This window comes from Scyliorhinus torazame, chromosome 13 (assembly GCF_047496885.1).
Source record: "Scyliorhinus torazame isolate Kashiwa2021f chromosome 13, sScyTor2.1, whole genome shotgun sequence".
Taxonomy (NCBI): domain Eukaryota; kingdom Metazoa; phylum Chordata; class Chondrichthyes; order Carcharhiniformes; family Scyliorhinidae; genus Scyliorhinus; species Scyliorhinus torazame.
The window spans coordinates 172,781,620-172,802,325 of NC_092719.1; the positions used below are offsets into that span (position 1 = coordinate 172,781,620).

Genomic DNA, 20,706 nt, shown 5'->3' on the forward strand with positions numbered 1-20,706 from the left:
ACTCTGAAGATAATTCACCACAGATAGAAATCTGTAGTGAGAAATCTGAAGATCTGAATGTTGCTAATAGCTCACAAACTGAGGTACAGGGAGCAAAAGGAACACTGAGCGATCCAGAGGAGTCCTTGCAGCAGGCCACAGGTGATGTTCAGATCACCCCATCAATGGATGTAATTTCTGAACTGACTTCAAACAATGTTCCTGCTTCCACTTTGCAATTGGTCAAAAGAGATAAAGATTCAGAAGGAGTAGAAAGATTTGCATACAGCAGTAGTCCATTCTACTCTCAGTCACACATAGAATCCGACTATAGGAACTTTAATGTAATTACTCATCAAAGTTTCTTAACAAGTGGAATTGGACAATCATTCATTCCTCTGAACCAGAATAGTCAAGATAACATTAGTTATTTTTCATCTGGATACAATCAAAACTTACCATACAAAAATTCCTGGAATGCTGGTAATGCACCAAGCCTGACTTACCAGCAGCAACAACAGAAGCAACATCAGCAGCAGTACCACTAAATTCCAACTTTTACTGTTTTTCCAAGGAGAACTTCGGAAACTTGGAGGTGCTGACATTAGAAATGTACCTAGTCCACGTTTCCGGACACCAGAGTATTTCTGGTTTTTTTTCCTCATCCTTTGTTCGGTGCTGAAAGGACTTCATTGGCTAACACATGGCATACCCTGTACATGTTGATTATATTGACTTCTGTTGTTTGAGATGGAAACTGTGGAGTTTGTTACTTTTAATTTATGTTGTAATTACTACAGTTTCCCCTTGCAGTTTGCTCCTTAAATGATTTCAGACTATTGCTTTGAGCATTTTTTTTTTTGTTTCTGAACCACATTTTTGCTTTTTTTAAAAGTCAATAATTTTCTTACCTATTAAATTCAGATCTGGCAGCCAGAATTATGCAAAGATCTGAATCTTGGCGACAGCTACTATGTTGTAACTTGGCCAATTATACATTTAATTTTTTTAAAGAGAAACTGAGTAAATTTCAGTAAAACTGTATCGTAAGCACTTCTTTGAAGCATGTTACACTGATGTACAATCAGTTTGTGTGTAAACTTTAAGTATAATGGTTATTGGCTGTTTAATCGATTTCATGTTGGCAGCCTTATCTATGTTGAAAAAATCCAAAATGTATCTAGATTGACCTTTTTGGTTGAAAAGATATTTTTAATTTTTCAGAAAAATGCCACAAAAATACTTCTGACTTGCAGTTAATCTTTTGATAGATTTAATTTATTTTGTACAAATGTTTCATGACCATTGTTTTTTTAATTCAAGTTGTGTGGTTGCTGTCTGGTAAAAGTGTTTTATTTAATGGCCTTACAGCAGTACGCAGAGCTGCTTGTTAACACAGCATATTCATATACCTCATTTTCAAGTGTAGAGCCTATTTTGCCACTTGTTTAATTGAGCATTAAATAAAACACTTGCATACACAAATATCCTGAAGTAATTTGTATGTGTGTAAATATATATGTGTATATATATAGAGATTAAAACTGTTTTTCTTACATTGTTGTATATTAAAAAAATAGACCTGTCAATCTAGTGTGTTTTGTGAAACTCGAATTAGAAATGTCACTTATCCCACCAAGGCATATGTGCACCACAAATCTTCTACAAGTACTGTGTAATAGCCTAGAATTCACTGGAAAAGCATTTTGGTCCCAAGACTGTAAAATGATATGGAGAATTCATTGTGTGCCAAGTCGAGAATGATTCGGATTCTGAAGCAATTCAGAAGTAACATCAATTTGATCCTGTGAATTATATGACCATATTCATTCACGTCATATCAATCTTATAAAATATGTTTCCGTTTCACAAGTTAGCACAAATTGGTTACAGAAACATTGGAATAGTCAGCAAACTATTCTGTTTGACTGAGGGAAGGTGATACAACAGTTCAAGTTGCCTGAGGACATGCCTTGAGGAGCTGCTTTGAAGTCCATAATCATCTTCCTTTGCACCATTTTTCTCTCGAGACTCGAGGACTTGGATCTCCTTTTCACCATGAACATCCAAGCCCCACCAGGCGAGTCTAAGAGCTCTCATCACGTTTGAACAGAGACCACTCCCACAATTACCGTGACTGTGCTTCGAGTTTTGACACAGGGTCACCTGGACTCGAAACGGTAGCTCTTTTCTCTCCTCATAGATGCTGCCAGACCTGCTGAGATTTTCCAGCTTTTTCTCTTTTGGTTTCATGCTTGCGTACATCCTGCATGGATTCCAGACCATCCTCTCAGTTTCTCCACCACAACTGTTCAGACAATGCTTCTAGTATCTTATCTTTTCCCCTCAACCATGGATTCCTCCTTCACTGTGATTGACGGCCTTCACACCCCCTCGATCCATGCCTCTCCTAGAATGATAATAGTATTTCCCTTGGCTTGCCTTCCATCCCTGAAGCCCCTATTTAACGTGTATATTTTCTTCTTTCAGCATTCAAAAAGGACCGTCACTCTGCAACTGCAACACCTGCCCTTTGAACTCTTCCCTTGCCATTTAAGGCCTCCTAAGCACTCAAGTGAATTACTTGTACTTTCAAATTTGTATACAGTATTTGTCATTCATGTTGTGGCCTCCTCCAATTGGGGGGTGGGGGCGTGGGCAAATGTAGACTCCCTTCATACTGCAAGCATGACCATGAGCGTCCTGTTTCCTGTCATTTCAGTTCTGTTCTCACTGACTTCGAGTCTTGGCCTGCTACAGTTTTTCAGTGAAGCTGAACACTGCTGAGGAATAGCACCTCATCTTTTGTTCTTAAGTTCAGCAATCTTCGATCATAACCTCTACTTTTGTAGATTTTTTTTTTTTTTGCTCCCATCGTTTTACTTTGGATGGCTGTTAGCCAGCTAGTTTCACATCATCTAGACACCTTTTGTTTTATGTCTCATGCCCACTTTGGCCATTCTGTTCTGCCATTTTGCACAGCTCCCCCCAACTTCTCAATAAACACTTTCCTTGACTGATGAAAGGTTCTGTGACTGCAACCTTTTCTGTTTTTATAGGTGTTGCTTGAGTGGATTGTGTGTTGAGCACACCAGATTAATCTTGCACGTTACAGGTACGTGCAACAATAATTTAGGGGCTAATTAGATCCGGTGCATAATTCTTGACTACACAATGGTAGTCTGTGAACTTAGTCATTCAGGTCATGAGTTGATTGGCCAGCAGTGATAATGGTAAGGGTCATGAGGAAAGAAAGAATACTAATTGTGTAGCATCATTCACATCTGTTTTACAGTCTCTTGTAATTTTGAAATGTAATCAATTAGGAAATGTGGAAACCAACTTTAGCACTAAGCTCCCATCAACCACATTCTGCTAATTATTTTTGTGCAATGTTAGAACATTACAGCGCAGTACAGGCCCTTCGGCCCTCGATGTTGCGCCAACCTGTGAAACCACTCTAAAGCCCATCTACACTATTCCCTTATCGTCCTTAGAGGTAAAATATATACATTTAACATTTTTATTGATTTTCACTGTGATAAACGCAATTAAACAAAGAAACATACAGAAATGCAAGACATCTTAACAAATCCAAATGATCGGTTACAACATCCATGCTATTAACTATGCTAACCATGCTACCCATAAGGAGTAACTTACTAGTTGAAATGGCAGCATCAATGTTTTTTCCCCACTCTGTACTTTTAATCCAATGTTTTTCAAACTTTTTTTGCCTGGGACCCATTTTTACCAACTGGCCATCCTTTGGGACCCATGCTGCCTGAACTTCACAACCCACCATTTTTACTTACCTTTTAATGTGACAGGTGAGCCTGCTTGGTCCTCACGATCTCACTTGCTTTGTCATTCAATGTTACATTTCTATTAAGGACTTCAGCTGATAATTTAAGTTCTCTGCCTCCTTTGAAGAAAAAAATCAAGAGGTTTATCCTCAAACGTCGTGCTTGGTCTTTAATTACATTAAAGTTTTGAGGATTTTAAACTCTCGTGCCAGTACATGAGCTTTCCATCCTGATTTGCATACCTCAAAAATCATCTTTCTTGCTTTGTTTATGATCTCTGCTTCATGATAAGTTGTTCACCCCTGGAGCTCACATCATCACTGCTGGAAGCTACAACGTGGAGGAATCGCTCCTAGAGCATAGGGTGTCAGTGTATGGGACATGTGACCTCTCTGCCGCTGCTTCTGAAGACAATACTCCCATCGATTTTTTTAAAGAATCTGCTGCTGGCCAGCATGTTGATACCAGAAGCTGGTGGTCTGCCTTGCTGGGCTCTGGGGCTGTGCACTGTGGAGGGGGGACACATGCGGGACAGCTGGCATTTCACCAAGTCGGACCGCCAGTCTGCAGCCCTGGGTGACGCTGATCTCCAGCTGAACAGGAGTCTCCAGCAGGCGATCAGGCAGGGAAAAGCTATGGACTTCTACCCCTCTCCCTGTAAAGGATTAAGACTGCCACCAGCAGGCATAGCTCCACTCTCACACCCATGGACAAACAGGAGATCCAGTACCTGACCAGTTTGGGACAGGCCCAGAACATGTGGATGTGGTTGGCTGGGCCTCCCTGGCACTGCCCTCCATCTCCAGAAAGAACCAGCTTATGCGTGTTATGGTCAAGTGCACCTTGTGCACGACTTTAGCTGCATTAGGCTCAGTCCTCTGCATGAGGAGGTGGACTTCATCCCTATGCAATGCTTTGATCATGAGCCTTTTCCTTAACTCCATGCCCAGCTCCTCCTCACCTTTCCCATGTCTTGTCGAGCAGGGCCCTTACCTCGTCTAGCATTTGTGCATGTCAGCGCAGTTATCATCCCCTAATTCGCCCAGTGCTAATAATCTATTCGGTAGGCTATGTCCAGATAGCTAGGGGAACATTGTGATCTCCTTGTGGAGGAGGTTCCTTAACATTCCAGTCTCCTTGTGGAGGAAGTTCCTTAGATGCATGTATCAGAGCTCATGCCCTTTCAGGAACTGGAGCTTTTCTGTTCGGGTCACTACTCTGCCGTCTCCGTCTGGAACCTAAGCTGGTTCCAGGTCCTTAGCGTGGCTACCACCACCAGGCTTGAGTATTTGGCTGGGGAAACTGGGAGTGGGGCTTTGGCAAGTGCTCGGAGGGATGTCCCCCATACAGCAGGTCTCCATTTGCACCCATTCCTTCTCCGGCTCTTTCACCCTTGCCCTTTCTGCATTTGCCGCCCAGTGGTAGAATAAGAGGATTTTGCAGAGCCAAGCCCACCATAATTCTTTCCAATGCTTTTACAGATCGTGTTTATTTTTCTCTCACACACAAATGCCATAATCAATTTGTTTACCTTCATGAAGGCAGTCTTGAGGATGAAGATTGGGAGGGATCTGAATGGAAGAGGAATCTTGCAGTACGTTCATTTTGATCGTCTGCATGAGTCCTACCCCTGTAGGTCTCTTTACCTCTTCCACATGGCTTGACAGGTTCCACTTATGGTTGCGTGGGCTGTCTGGATCCCCAGGTATTGGAACTTGATTTGGGCGTTTGAATGGCAGCATCCCCAGCTGATTCTTCCCTGCTTCCCTTTCTCTGCGTCTAGGGAGATGATCTCTTCTGGTGTCTCCTCTCCGGGTGGGGTTATAATCACATTCAGCAGGTGTCAGAGGTAAAATATTGACCAGGATTTCTTTGTAGTGCTTACAGCATCCTTTATATCCACCAGAGTAGGCAGATTTAAAGTTTTATAGTTTATATAGTTCTACACGGGAGCATCAACCTTGATTTTTCTTGGGTCTTGTAGCGAGATTTGCATGTCTGACTGAAAAAGTAGGATTGTCTATTTGTCATTTTAGGCTGAACAGCTGACTCTTGCAGTCATGTGCTTATTCTCCAAGAGGTGGTAGGGCTGTAGACTTGGTTCTTACCTCTGATCGATTTAGCTGTAACTTTTATTGTGCAACAACCTCTTTTGATTAATATTTTATTCGAAAGCCTGCTTTATATTCCTTTTTTTTTTTAAATATGTTTATTAAGAATTTTTAACAAAATTTCAACCATACAAACAAACACGGGTAACACAAAAGAACGAAAGCTCGCATAGCAAGACATGAACGTGGCAAGTCAATATGACTGCTTTGTATTCCTAATACCCCTTTCTACAATCTTTGTTGGCCTGCTTTGATTCCACAGAAGGGCTATATGCTTTTTGTGAATTTTTTTTGAAGTGAGTGTCAGTAACAACTTTTCAACAAAAATTGGCCTCGCCTGCTGGAAACCATAATTTAAAAAAAGAAAATCAAGGTATCAGAAATAAAACCCAACTAGTCTGGATATTGTGGTTTCTGCTAGACAGCTTCAAGGGTAGGCCATTAACTCCCTGAAGCTTGATCAGCCATTCGATGAGATCATGGTAATCTTTGCGGCCTAACTCTATCCAGCTGTCTTTACTCCATATGACAATAAGAATTTTATCAACCCAGATTTAAAATGATCATTCATCCAAAATTTGCAGAAGAGTTCTAAATTTTAATTAATCCTTTGTGTGAAAAAGTGTTTTCTAATTTTGCTCCCAATCGCCCTTCAAACTAAAAAACATCAATCAAATCACTTCTAAATTCCAAGAGTTTGTCATCTCTCTTTGTACTTTAATCCTTGGAAGCCAGGCATTGTTTCAGTAAATCAATGCTGCACCCCCTCGACTTCCGGTTGCGGCTATGCGGAGCTAAGTCGCACATTCGGTAGCTCCCGCTAAAAACGGACTTTTGGGCTCTTTTCAGGGCCCCCCAACGGCACTTTTTTGACGTTTCCTGGCATAGGAAGGAGATTGCAATAGTACCCCGACAGTATATGGCTTGTATCAGGAGGGGGGCGACTAAAAAAGTGGTGGTGGACCTGAAGAAGGTGCGAGGGAAGAAGAGCAAAATGGCAGCGGGCAGGGACCAGGCAGCATGGATGCAGTGGGCGCAGGAGCAGCAGGAGGTTATCCAGCGCTGCTTCAGGGAGATTAAAGCAGACCTGCTGGAGCCGATGAGGGCTTCTATCAGCAAGCTGCTGGAGACCCAGACGGCCCGGGGGTGGCGATCCGCAAGGTCCGAAAAAAGATCTCTGACAACGAGGATGATAGGCCTTGCAGTAAAGGTGGAGGCGCTCCACAAGACATGGCAGGAACGGTTTGAGGGGATGGAGAATCGGTCCAGGCGGAAGAATTTGCAGATTCTGGGCCTCCTGGAGGGGTCGGAGGTGGGGGCCTATATGGTCACCATGTTGAACTCGCTGATGGGAGTGGGGTCCTTCCAGTGGCCCCTGGAGCTCGAAGGGGCCCATAGAGTGTTGGTGAGGAGGCCCAAGGCTAACGAGCCTCCGCGGGCGGTGCTGGTGCGGTTTCATCGGTTTGCTGACCGGGAGTGCGTGCTCAGGTGGGCCAAGAAAGAGGAGCAGCAGGTGGGAGAACGCGGAGGTTCGAATATACCAGGACTGGAGTGTGGAGGTGGCGAAGAACAGGGCCGGGTACAATTAGGCGAAGGCGGTGCTGCACAGGAAGGGGGTGAAGTTTGGCATGCTTCAGCCGACGGGACTGTGGGTCACCTACAATGACCGGCTCCATTATTTTGAGTCTCCGGAGGAGGTGTGGGCCTTTGTTCAAGCCGAGAAGCTGGACACAAATTGAGCGCGGGATGGGCAGTTGGGGATTGCTGTTGATGTGTTACATTTTGAGGGGGGGGTTCTTTGCTCTGGTTTCTTTTTGGTTCGGTTAGGGTGGGTTGGGCACTGTTTTCGTTGGGTCTGTCGGGGGGGGGGGGGGGCTCTCGGAGGGGGGTAAGTAAATGGAGCAGGGGTGGATGGCCGGTAGGGGGGCTGGGGCCCCGCGGGGGAGGGGGAGGTTCGGGGTGAGGGGACTGGGCCTTTAAAAGGAGCTGCATCAGAGGTGGCGGGGCCGGGTAGGTGGAAAGCGCGGGCTTTTTCCCACGCTGAAGACTGGAGGGGGCGGGGAAGCGAGGGTTGTTTCCCACGTTTGGGATGGAAGGGGGATGCGGAGAGCCTGCGGAAGGGTAATGGAGGAGGAGAGTATGTCACACAATGGGAGGAGTCGAAGGAGTGGCGGGAGTAGCCGGGGTCAGCAGGAGTCAGCTGACTTGCGGGAGTGCAATGGGAGGAGTAACGCAGCTAGGAGGGGCCCTAGCTTTGGGGGGGGGGGGGGGAGGAGAGAGAACTGGGTTGCTGCTGCTATGGTCAAGGGGGAGCTGGAGCGAGTAGAGGGGGTTGGGACGGGTCTGCCGCCGTGGGGAACGGGCCGGGTGTGGGGTGCGGGCGCAAGGCTGGCCGAGGAGGGGTTATGGCTAGTCGGCGGGGGAGGGGGGCGGGTAGCCCCCTGATCCAGCTGATAACCTGGAATGCAAGGGGACTGAACGGGCCGGTCAAGCGGGCTCAGGTGTTCACGTACCTGAAGGGGCTGAAGGCGGATGTTGTCATGCTCCAGGAGACACACCTGAAGGTGGCAGACCAGGTAAGATTGAGGAAGGGGTGGGTAGGTCAGGTGTTTCATCCGGGGCTGGATGCCAAAAATCGGAGGGTGGCGATCTTGGTGGGAAAGAGAGTGTCGTTCGAGGCGTCGAGTATTGTGACAATGGCGGCAGGTACGTAATAGTAAGTGCTAAGCTACAAGGGGAGAGGGTGGTAATGGTCAATGTGTATGCCCCGAACTGGGAGGATGCGGGTTTTATGCGGCGAATGCTGGGTCGGATCCCGGACTTCGAAGTGGGGGGCCTGATAATGCGGGGTGGGTGGGTGGGGGGGGACTTTAACACGGTGTTGGATCCGGCACTGGATCGCTCCAGGTCTAGGACAGGTAGGAAGCCAGCGGCGGCTAAGGTGCTGAGGGGGTTTATGGACCAGATGGGAGGGGTGGACCGTTGGAGATTGCAAGGCCGGGGGCTAGGGAATTTTCATTCTTCTCGCATGTTCACAAGGCTTATTCCCGGATCGACTTTTTTATTATGAGTAGGGTGCTGATAGCGAGAGTAGAGGATACTGAGTATCCAGTGATAGCCATTTCGGATCACGCCCCGCATTGGGTAGACTTAGAGCTGGGGGAGGAGAGGGACCAGGTCCCGTTGTGGCGCTTGGAGGTGGGGCTGTTGGCGGACGAGGAGGTGAGTGAGAGGGTCCGAGGAAGCATAGAGAGATACTTGGAGGCCAACGATAATGGGGAGGTCCGAGTGGGGATGGTATGGGAGGCGCTGAAGGCGGTGGTTAGGGGAGAGCTGATCTCCATTAGGGCCCACAAGGAGAGGGAGAGGCTGGTGGGGGAGATGGTGAGGGTAGACAGGAGGTATGCGGAGGTGCCTGAGGAGGGACTGTTGAGGAAGAGGCGTAGCCTCCAGGCTGAATTCGACCTGTTGACCACCAGGAAGGCGGAGGTGCAGTGGAGGAAGGCCCAGGGGGCAATTTATGAGTATGGGGAAAAGGCAAGCCGGATGCTGGCGCATCAGCTTCAGAAGCGGGACGCAGCTAGGGAGATCGGGGGAGTTAAGGATAGGGGAGGGAGTGTGGTGCGAAATGGGGTTGGCATCAATGGGGTCTTCAGGGACTTTTATGAGGAACTGTATGGGTCCGAGCCCCCACTGGAGGGAGGGAGGGATGGGCCGCTTTCTGGATCAATTGAGGTTCCCGAAGGTGGAGGAGGGACTGGTGTCAGGACTGGGCTGGAGGAGCTGGCTAAAGGGATAGGGAGCATGCAGGCGGGGAAGGCACCGGGGCCGGATGGTTCCCTGGTCGAATTTCACAAAAAATATGTGGACCTGCTGGGTCCTGCTAGTTAGGACCTCCAATGAGGCAAGGGAGGGAGGTGCGTTGCCCCCGACGATATCCCAGGCACTGATCTCCTTGATCCTGAAGCGAGACAAGGATCCCCTGTAGTGTGGGTCTTACAGGCCGATTTCGCTATTAAACATAGATGCCAAGGTGTTGGCGAAGATCTTAGCCACGAAAATTGAGGATTGAGCGCTGCAGGTCATCCATTAGGACCAGGCGGGGTTCGTGAAGGGGAGGCAGTTGAACGCGAATGTGTGGAGGCTCCTGAACGTTATGATGCCGGCGAGGGAGGGGGAAGCGGAGATAGTGGTGGCGATGGACGCTGAGAAGGCCTTCGATAGGGTAGAGTGGGGGTACTTGTGGGAGGTGCTGAAGCGGTTCGGGTTTGGGGAGGGGTTTGTCAGGTGGGTTAGGCTGTTGTACGAGGTCCCGATGGTGAGTGTGGCTACGAACAAGAGGTCTGAGTACTTTTGGTTGCATCGGGGGACGAGGCAGGGGTGTCCCCTCTCCCTCCTGCTCTTCACACTGGTGATTGAACCCCTGGCTATGGCACTGAGGGAGTCAAGGAACTGGAGGGGGTTGGTGCAGGGTGTCTTGCCCGGTAGTGGCAGCTACCCTTAAAATCTGGGGGTAGTGGAGGCGGCACAGGGGGGGAAGTCGGGGCCTCGGTGTGGACCCCAATACGGGGGAACCACCGGTTTGTCCCAGGGAGAATAGATGGAGGGTTTTTGGGGTGGCACAGGGCAGGAATAGGAAGGTTGGGAGACCTGTTTGTGGACGGGAAGTTCGCGAGCCTGGGGGAGCTGGAGGAGAAGTATGGGCTCCCCCCGGGGAACGCCTTTAGGTATCTACAGGTAAGGGCGTTTGCCAGGCCGCAAGTGGTGGGATTCCCACGGCTATTGCCACGCACAGTACAGGACAGGGTGCTCTCGGGTGGGGGGGGGGGGGGGGGGGGGGGGGTTGGAGTGGGGTAGATCTCGGAAACCTACCAGGTGATGCAGGAGGAGGAGGAGGCCTTGGTGGTGGAGGTGAAAGGTAAGTGGGAGGAGGAGTTGGGAGAGGAGATCGAAGAGGGGACGTGGGCAGATGCCCTCGGGAGGGTGAACTCTTCCTCTTCGTGCACGAGGCTCAGCCTCATTCAGTTTCAGATGCTGCACAGGGCACACATGACCGGGACAAGGATGAACTGGTTCTTTGGGGGAAGAGGACAGGTGTGTGTTAGGTGCTCAGGGAGCCCAGATATGTTCTGGGCATGCCCCGCGCTGGAGGAATTTTGGAAGGGCGTAGCGAGGACGGTGTCAGGTGTGGTAGGATCTAGGGTCAAGCCGGACTGGGGGCTCGCAATATTTGGGGTTGCAGAGGAGCCGGGAGTGCAGGAGGCGAGAGAGGCCGGTATTTTGGCCTTTGCGTCTCTGGTAGCCCGGCGAAGGATTCTTCTTCAGTGGAGGGATGAGAGGTCCCCAAGCGTGGAATCCTGGATCAACGATATGGCAGGGTTTATTAAATTGGAGAGGGTGAAATTCGCCTTAAGGGGATCGGTACAAGGGTTCTTCAGGCGGTGGCAGCGTTCTTGGACTTCCTGGCAGAACAATAGATAATGGTCTAGCAGCAGCAACCGGGGGGGGGTTCTGCTCTATTTCTGTTATTTGCACTGGGGGATCTGAGGGGGTGTATATATTCGCTGTGTTTGATCTGTGTTAATTCGGGGTGTTAATTTATTATTTATGTACAGGGGGGGGGGGGCACGGGGGTTGCTTTACTGTGTTTTACATTTAAATCTGTTGGGTTCCTTTTCCATTCTGTTGTTGATATTTTGTGAAAACCTCAGTCAAAATTTTTTTTTTTTTTTTTTTTTTTTTATAAATAAATTGCTGCACTCCCTCCCAGGCCAATTAAAAAGTGTAATGCCCAGAACCCCAGACAGCAATCCAGTTATGGCTTCCATTTCCATTGCTTACAATGCTGCCCTTGTGTTCAAATTTGGATCAGTGGCTTTCTAGCCCATTTTTAATCCTGGTTAGATTGGTTTATTGTCATGTGTACCGAGGTACAGTGAAAAGTATTGTTCTGCGTGTAGCTCAGCCAGATCATTCCGTACATGAAAAGAAAAGACATAGTAGGGCAAACAAAAAATACACAATGTAAATACATAGACACAGGCATTGGTACGCATACAGGAGTGTAGTACTACTCAGTCGGGAAGATATGTGAAGAGATCAGATCAGTTATAAGTCCAGCAGTCCATAAGAGGATTGTTTAGGAGTCTGGTAACAGCAGGAAAGAAGCTGTTTTTGAACCTGTTAGTGCGTGTTCTCAGACTTTTATATCTCCTGCCCGATGGAAGAGGGAGTAAGCCTGGTGTGAGGGGTCTTTGATTATGCTGCCTGCTTTCCCCAGGTAGCGGGAGGCATAGACAGTCAGTGGATGGGACACGGGTTTGTGTGATGGACAGGGCAGTGTTCACGGCTCTCTGTAATTTCTTACGGTCTTGGGCCAAGCAGTTGCCATACCAGGCTGTGATGCAGCCAGATAGGATGCTTTCTATGGTGCACTTGTAAAAGCATGCCAAATTTCCTTATTTTCCTGAGGAAGTATAGGCTGCTGTGATTTCTTGATTGTAGCGTCGATGTGGGTGGACCAGGACAGATTTTTGGTCTTAATTCTATTAAGTCTCCACTGCCTGCTTATCTCTCGTTGTACCCATTCAACACTGAAGTGATTTCATCCTTAAACCACCAAGGCCACTGCTCCTATATCATTTTCCCTATATTTTCCTATTGACCTTCCGACCTAGTATATTTAGTGCCTGGCCATTTGGATCTATGTCTCAGTAATGGCCATCGTGCCTCATAACCCAGGTTGAATTTGCACCTGTAATTCATTTGTAGTTCTTTTGTCCTAAACTGTCCTTCAGCTATAATTTTTAACACACCCATTTCCTCCTTCTCTTTTGTACAAACATCTTTTAGTTATTTTTAAAACTTGTATCGCTTAAGGCATAATTTATTATTTTTGAACTGTTATACTACCTTGCGGCACGGTAGCACAGTGATTAACAATGTTGCTTCACAGCTCCAGGGACCCAGGTTTAATTTTTGGCTTGGGAAACTGTCTGTGTGGAGTCTGCATGTTCTCCCCGTGCCTGCGTGGGTTTCCTCCGGGTGCTCCAGTTTCCTCCCACAGTCCAAAGATGTGCAGGTTAGGTGGATTGGCCATGCTAAATTGCCCTTGGTGTCCAAAAAGGTTAGGTGGGGTTACGGGGAAAGGGTGGAGGTGTGGACTTGAATGGGGTGCTGTTTCCAAGGGCCGGTGCAGACTCGATGGGCTGAATGATCTCCTTCTGCACTGTAAATTCTATGATTTGTTCATCAGAGTCCTCCCTTTAATTTACTTCAATAAAGCATTCCCTATTTTGTTCCAAATGTTTTCCTTCTTTATGGAATAGATTTAATCTGCACTTTGTTTCATAGGTCAAAGACGTTTTTGGCATTTTCCTGCAAATAAACCTCATTGCAACTTAAAACACTTTTGCTTTAGGTGTTCAAAAGTTACACTGCAGCTTGAAATCCCATTCCACTAAGATAACCTGATTCCTGCTGTGGAAACAGAGAGACACTTGCAAAAGTAAACAAGAGGAGTAAAGATATTCTTCCCTGAAGAAAATGTTAAATAAATCTATTATACAGGAGCCTTAAAAAGAATGAGTTTTAAAGAACACTGATTGGCACAATTTATTTCAATCGAACAAAAACAAAACTTTTGCACAAATAAAACATTTAATTGAAGTTCCCCTATAAATATAACCTTTTTAAAACATTTAATGGTTGTACCTTAAAAAACCTCAAAATGCCAGATAGTTAAATTAAAGCTTAATGATTGTTTAGTGTTTGTGAAATATGTATCTACCATTTTTATGTTCACCAAGCCCTTTGTGTTAGGGATGAACTTTACTAATGCTACTGTGTAATTGGCTACTGGGAATCTGTCCCTAAATGATTTGGTGGTTTATTTTCTCACTCACTGTAAATGCAAACTTTCACCTTAATAGTTCAAATCCACTTTAATGATGCTCATTATTTCCCAGTGGCAAAATAATGTTTGATCAATACCTATACCAAAGAAAGGAAGCATTTGGTATTTCACAAAGTTACAAAAAGAGATTTGAGGGAATAAAATTTCCCATGCTAACACACTTTCATAGATGGAATCCAGCCTTTTTTCAATACAAGGCTCATTTGAATAACATTGAAGAAGCATGATAATACAAGTGCCCCAGCAGTTCAAGAAAGCAGAGTCGGGCAACAAGTCCTTCCAGCATTGCTCACGTCCTCACAAAAACAACAAAATATTTGGGAGTAATCTTATTAGCAATTCCCTTCAGCTCTTCCCACTGCTCACTAAGGGAAAACATAACCCAAGGGTAACTGGAAGCTGCAGCTCTCTTAAAATACCATCAAGTAATGAAGCAGCCTTTGTCATTTGAAGCAGTAAATGATGTACCACGAGGCTGCTGAACTTCTTGTTCGGTTTGCAGGTACTTGGTAATGGTCAACGCTGTTCGTATGGAAATTACTATACGTGGAGTACTTTGGGGTATCCTGAGACACTTGATAAGGTGCTTTGTAAATGCAAGTTTCTTTGTGTAGTTATACCCAAGACTACACAACTTTCTACATAGCACTCAAGTGTACAACTTGACCATGGAAACATCTTTGACATAGTGTTATCTATAAAGTTTAAATAGCAAAATCAAAGAAAACCAAAAATAGCAGCCTACAATAATTTCCAACAGGCTACGTTACCTAATTCTATCAAAGTGCTTTATCTACTTTATCCATAAACACAAACTTGATTCGTTAGAATGTTTTTGCAGCTTTGAGGTGGATGGTGAGGAGAAGTGGAAGCCCTCCTAACTGATCATAAATGTTGAGAAGGTACTAAATATTGTTCGCTTTGATGTACAGGATTGGATGTTAAACCAGTTTCCAACTCCCTTTGTTTCTGCATTAGACCCTAAAAACAAAGAAGAATATTTATTTCAGGCAATTGTGGTTTTTGTTTATTAATATTTAAAATGAAAATTCTTCATTGCAATGTTTGTACCCTTTCAGCTTTGCATTCACACTATGGCCTCCAAATAAAAATTTAGGATCCATACCTCTTTAGCATTCTGAAAATCAACACATAATACTCCTTAATTATTGACTGCCAAAACCGCAACTTCAGAAAATGTACCTTTCAAAGCACATTTCATTAGCAGTTTATATCTCCTGATACCGTTAATGCACTTGGTCCTTTGACTCAATTCACTTACCTTCTTGATCAAGACTGCCACTACTCTCTCATTCAGCCATCGTCCTAGCCAAAATTAACCAACCTTTTCATTAGTTTTTCAAAAACATGCACATTTTTATATTTTGCTAGCATTTTGCTTTCATCCCCCAAGTTTGTCTATTATTGTATGTATTATATTGTATAATTTCTCTTCCAGTACTTTGTGGGTGTCACCAAATGACACAGTAAATCAAAAGAATAATCAAGTACCGATGGTTTTAGCACAAAAACATAGTAGTAGCACATATTTTAAAGGAACCAGTTTAAAGTTGTTTTATAATTTCAGCATTGACTTCTAGTTCAGGCTATTTTGTTTCATGGAGCTCCAAGAGCTTACTTTTGGCTATAGAGGATCTGAGATGGACTTGCTCAGAACCGTGCTCTGAACCAAGGCTGGGAGAGAGTTGCAATTTGGAGGGTGGAAGTGGGAGACTATTATAACCTATCCGGATCCTATTAGCTGGGACAATTGGTTACCCCGTGCTGGGGAATATGAGCTCCTCCAATGGGGGGGGGGGGAAAATCACAATCACTGGTAGTTGCAACTGTATAAATAGAGCTGGCCAGTGTGGTACCAGCTACAGAAGGAAACAGTGGTGAACTACTGCTGCTATCATTATAAATAAAATTAATTTATGTTTGATTCTACAAACTCGTGCTGGATTATTCATGGCCCTCACAAAAGAGGGATTAGTTTCTGTCAAGTAGAAGTACAAAAACTGAGTCAGGATTGGGAAGCCACAACTGATTGGCTGCAAATATGGAGTAAGATGGTAGCTAAAGTGCTGAATCACACATCACATCTGATTATATTTGATTTAGCAAGAGCCAATGAATTGGCAGTTACATGAACAATAGGACTGCTTGAAATTGAAAGTTAGCAGATACAATCATTAAGATTTATACTGATGTATTCGTAGCTGCTATATGGAATGAGTCTTACCTGCCGAAGCTCGGAAAGCCCTTTGAGAATAGCTTGCTGTCGTTCCCGATTTCTCACCAGATCAGGGTTCAGAAGAGGATCTCTGGGATGATCTGAACTATAGCTTTGATGCTGCAGGTGATCTGTAACTGAAAAAGGGTGCAACGGAAAACTATGATATCAAATCTGAACTTAATATATTTTCCCAGATTCATATCTATCACCTTCAAGATGATTGAATAATTAAGTGCATTCTTACTATGGAAATAAACTTTCCCTCCAATTTAAATATGTTCTAACGTAAAAAAGACACAATAGCAGTGCATGAGTTGTTAAAAGTGATTAATTGTGCCTTCGGAGATGCAGAATTAATTGCAAGTTGTGACAGAACCATTTGCATTTTAATGGATCTGAAATGAAAAATGAAAAAATCTGTTGAAAGATTATTACATTTATGGGACAATAAGCCAAGAAAAACACTTCAAACTGCAGCAGTTTCAAGAATTAAACAGAAAGGGTCAGGAATGTGGCAAATTAAAGGGTGGCACGGTTGCACAGTGGTTAGTACAGCTGCCTCACAGTGCTGAGGACCTGGGTTCGATCACAGCCCCAGGTCATTCTCCGTGTGGAGCTTGCACATTCTCAGTGTCTGCGTTGGTCTCACCCCCACAGCCCAAAGATGAAAAATGAAAATGAAATAAAAATTGCTTATTGTCACAAGTAGGCTTCAAATGAAGTTACTGTGAAAAGCCCCTAGTCGCCACATTCCGGCACCTGTTCGGGGAGGCTGGTAAGGGAATTGAACCGTGCTGCTGGCCTGCTTGGTCTGCTTTAAAAGCCAGTGATTTAGCCCAGTGTGCTAAACCAGCCCCATGTGCAGATGTGCAGGGTAGGTGGATTGGCCATGCTAAATTGCTCAATTGGAAAAAAAATAACTGTACTCTATAAATTTATTTTTCAAAAAAGTATATGGCAAACTGGTATCCGGAGATAGAATATTTTACCACTTCTTAAATGAGCTCCTAAATTAAAAACTGCATAAATACCATTGCAATTTTTGTACTGTGGGTCATTTGTTGAAGGTCTTGACATTGGGGCATCAGGATCCAAATGGTATATTTCATCTGTGCGCACATAAGGAACAAAGTTTGATGATGGTGGTCTGTCATTGTCTGATTCATTAGCAGATACAGTCCTTTGGCACCATTCACCTGCATTTATGTTTGGAACTGTTTGAAGATCCTTTTGTTCCATTTGGAGATGTTTGTTTCTCAGTGCAGGAACTGGTGGAGATGCAGACCTAAAGAAAAATAGCTTCCATTAATCTCAATTTCCCATTCCATTACTTAAGCTTGCAAGAAAATCATATCATAGAATCCTTTCAGTGCCGAACGAGGCCATTCGGCCCATCGAGTCTGCACCGACTCTTCAAATGAGCACTCCATCCATGTCCACTCACCCTACCCCTGCAACCCTACAACCTAATCTGGACACTAAAGGACAATTGATCATGGCCAACCCACCTAGCCTGCATATCTTTGGACTATGGAAGGAAACCGAAGCACCAGGAGGAAACTCACGCAGACACGGGGAGAAGGTACAAACTCCACACAGACAGTGATCTCAGGCCTGAATTGAACCCGGGTTGCGACACTGTGAGGCAGCAGTGCTAACCACCATGCCACCCCAAAGAGTTTCCATTCATGATAGTCACATTTTTTATAGTAGTACATTTTTACTTGGTATTGGTTTGCTTTAGACATGGTTTAAATATTACTATAGTCAAATTACCAAACAAAAAATATTTTAGCGTCTGCCCAACACTAAAGTTCAGTTCCTTCATGAATATCTTAAATATGTGGGGTAGAACATTATTGTATTTTGGGAAAAATCAATTATCTTTACAGGAAACGCAGAACTTCAAAGATTGGAAAAAATAGATTCATCTATAGATTTGATTTATTATTGTCATATGTATTCGTATACAGTGAAAAGTATTATTTCTTGCATGCTGTTCAAACAATGCATACTGTACATAGGGAAGGAGAGACTAGAATATAATGTTACAGTTACAGCAAGGTGTAGAGAAAAGATCAACTTAATAAGAGGTAGGTCCATTCAAAAGTCTGATGGCAGGAGGGAAGAAGCTGTTCTTGAATCGGTTGGTACGTGACCTCAAACTTTGGTATCTTTTTCCTGACAGAAGAAGGTGGAATAGAGTATGTGTGGGGTCCTTAATTATGCTGGCTGCCTTTCTGAGGCAGCGGGAATTATAGATAGAATCAACAGATGGGAGGCTGGTTTGCGTGATGGACTGGGCTACATTCACGACCTTTTGTAGTTTCCTGCGGTCTTGGACAGAGCAGGCTCCGTACCAAGCTGTGATACAACCAGAAAGAATGTTTTCTATGGTGCATCTGTCGATGTTGGTGAGGGTCGTAGCTGACATGCCAAATTTCCTTAGTCTTCTGAGAAAGTAGTCGCTGGTGGGCTTTTTTAGCTATAATGTCAGCATGGGGGGACCAGGACAGGTTATTGGTGATCTGTACACCTAAAAGCTTGAAGCTTTCGACCCTTTCTACTTCGTTCCTATTGACGTAGACAGGGGAATGTTCTCCACTACGCTTCCTGAAGTCGATGACAATCTACTTTGTTTTGTAGACGTTGAGGGAGAGATTATTGTCATCGCACCAGTTCACCAGATTCTCTATCTCATTCCTGTACTCTGTCTCGTCATTGTTTGAAATCCGACCCACTACGTTGGTGTCATAAGCAAATTTAAAAATCGAGTTGGAGGGGAATTTGGCCACACAGTCATAGGTGTATAAGGAGTACAGTAGGGGGCTGAGGACACAGCCTTGTGGGGCACCGGTGTTGAGGATGATCGTGGAGGAGGTGTTGTTTCCTATCTTTACTGATTGTGGCCTGTGGGTTAGAACGTTCAGGATCCAGTCGCAGAGGGAGGAGCCGAGGGCACGGCCACCGAGTTTGGAGATGAGTTTCGTAGGAATGATGGTGTTGAAGTCTGAGCTGTAGTCAATAAATAAGAGGTGTGACATAGGTGTCTTTTGTTATCTAGGTGTTCCAGGGTAGAGTGCAGGGCAATGGAGATGGCATCTGCTGTGGACCTGTTGCAGCGGTAGGCGAACTGAAGTGGATCAGGCCATCCAGGAGGCTGGAGTTGATTCGTGCCATGACTAACCTTTCGAAGCACTTCATAATGATGGATGTCAGAGCCACTGGACAATAGTCATTAAGGCACACTGATTGTGCGTTTCTGCTATCCTAGTAGTCATGTTTCTCAAGTCTGTTTCTTCTCAAAGTACTTACATGATGCAGTCTTCAAATATATAAATTACCTTCTTCCCCCCCCCCCCTTACAATCTTCCTCTGTAAACTCCCAATAACGAAAAAAGGCTGTAGACAGGTAGAGAAGGATGAGAGGCAGAGTTTACCTTTGTCAGTCACATAGGATTTGTTATTTAAGAATTTGACAAGAGCCCTTTCAATATTATGACTGGTGTAAACATAGAATCCCGACAGTGCAGGAGGCCATTCGAGTCATCGAGTCTGCACCTGCCCTTGGAAGGAGCACCCTACTTAAGCCCACGTCTTCACTCTATCCCCGTACCTAACTTTTTGGACACTAAGGGGCAATTTAGAATGGCCAATCTACCCAACCTTCGCATCTTTGGACTGTGGGAGGAAACCGGAACACCCGGAGGAAATCCACGCAGACGCGGGGAGAAAGTGCAAACTCCACATAGTCACCCAAGGCCGGAATGATAATAATAATAACCCGGGTCCCTAGAGCTGCGAGGCAGAAGTGTTAACCACTGTGCCACCCTACCTTATTGGAGGAATTAAAACATGGAATTCCAACAATCATGCACATAGATTTGGGACAAGTTAGCCCATTCAGGGCAGTTTGAGAGGAAAGGGAGATTGGAGATGATGTTAAGGTCAAGAGTTGCATTTTAAGAAGAGGATGATGATGGCAGATTTAAAAGGGTGGGGAAGTGACTGAACCCAAGGACAAAGAATCATTGCTAATATTGGGTAAGGAGCCAGGAAGGGAAGTTCGACAGTCAGCATTTTAATGGGAATAGGGTTGAGGGATCAGAAAGTGGGTCGCATTGACAAAACAAGCTTGGAGGGAGCATAAAGGTGGATAGGAAAGAAATTATGGAATGATCAAAGTTCAAGAATTGGTTAGGGAGGAACCTTAGAGGAGTTTGCCCTGGTTGGCTAGGGGAAAGACCGAGGGGGAAACAACAGAAGCAGCTGATCAAATCGTCTCAATCTTAAAGACAATGAAGTCCACAAGCCCATTGCATTTGTTGGAGGTGGGGTAGAGGAGATGGGGAGAAGGGTTTAAGACGACAGATTTCAGCAGAGAAATTAAGTCAGGGATTACCTTTGCATTCCAGAATGATCCTGGAAAAATGAGCAATTTTGATAATTGAGAGAAGGCTTCATGTGGTCCAGTCAGATCAGTAAATAGTTAAACCAGTTGCCAGTCATATGCAAGGGAATGAAGATGATGGTTGGACTGGGGGAAGGACCATTGAGAGACGGAGTAATGGTTTTAATGGGGATGAGACCAAAAGTGGAGGGGAGGGTGCCTTGAGCAGATTGGCAAATGAAGAAACATTGTGGTGAATGAGGAGC

The 20,706-nt window shown here is 45.1% G+C and overlaps 1 protein-coding gene across 2 annotated transcripts in view; it reads right to left on the reverse strand.

The window, feature by feature from the left end:
- Positions 1 to 13,492: 13,492 nt before the first annotated feature.
- Positions 13,493 to 20,706, reverse strand: part of ccdc66 (coiled-coil domain containing 66) — a 131,746-nt gene continuing 124,532 nt past the window's right edge. Inside the window, exons 17-20 of one of the 2 annotated variants that reach the window (XM_072472458.1) lie at positions 17,247 to 17,335; positions 17,082 to 17,159; positions 16,057 to 16,184; positions 13,493 to 14,792 (exon numbers count right to left, since the gene is read on the reverse strand). In XM_072472458.1, the coding sequence (XP_072328559.1) occupies positions 14,697 to 14,792; positions 16,057 to 16,184; positions 17,082 to 17,159; positions 17,247 to 17,335 (391 nt within the window). In that variant the 3' untranslated portion in view covers positions 13,493 to 14,696. Of the gene's footprint in view, positions 14,793 to 16,056; positions 16,185 to 17,081; positions 17,336 to 20,706 lie in introns of both variants that reach the window. The other variant, XM_072472457.1, reaches the window with a different exon arrangement.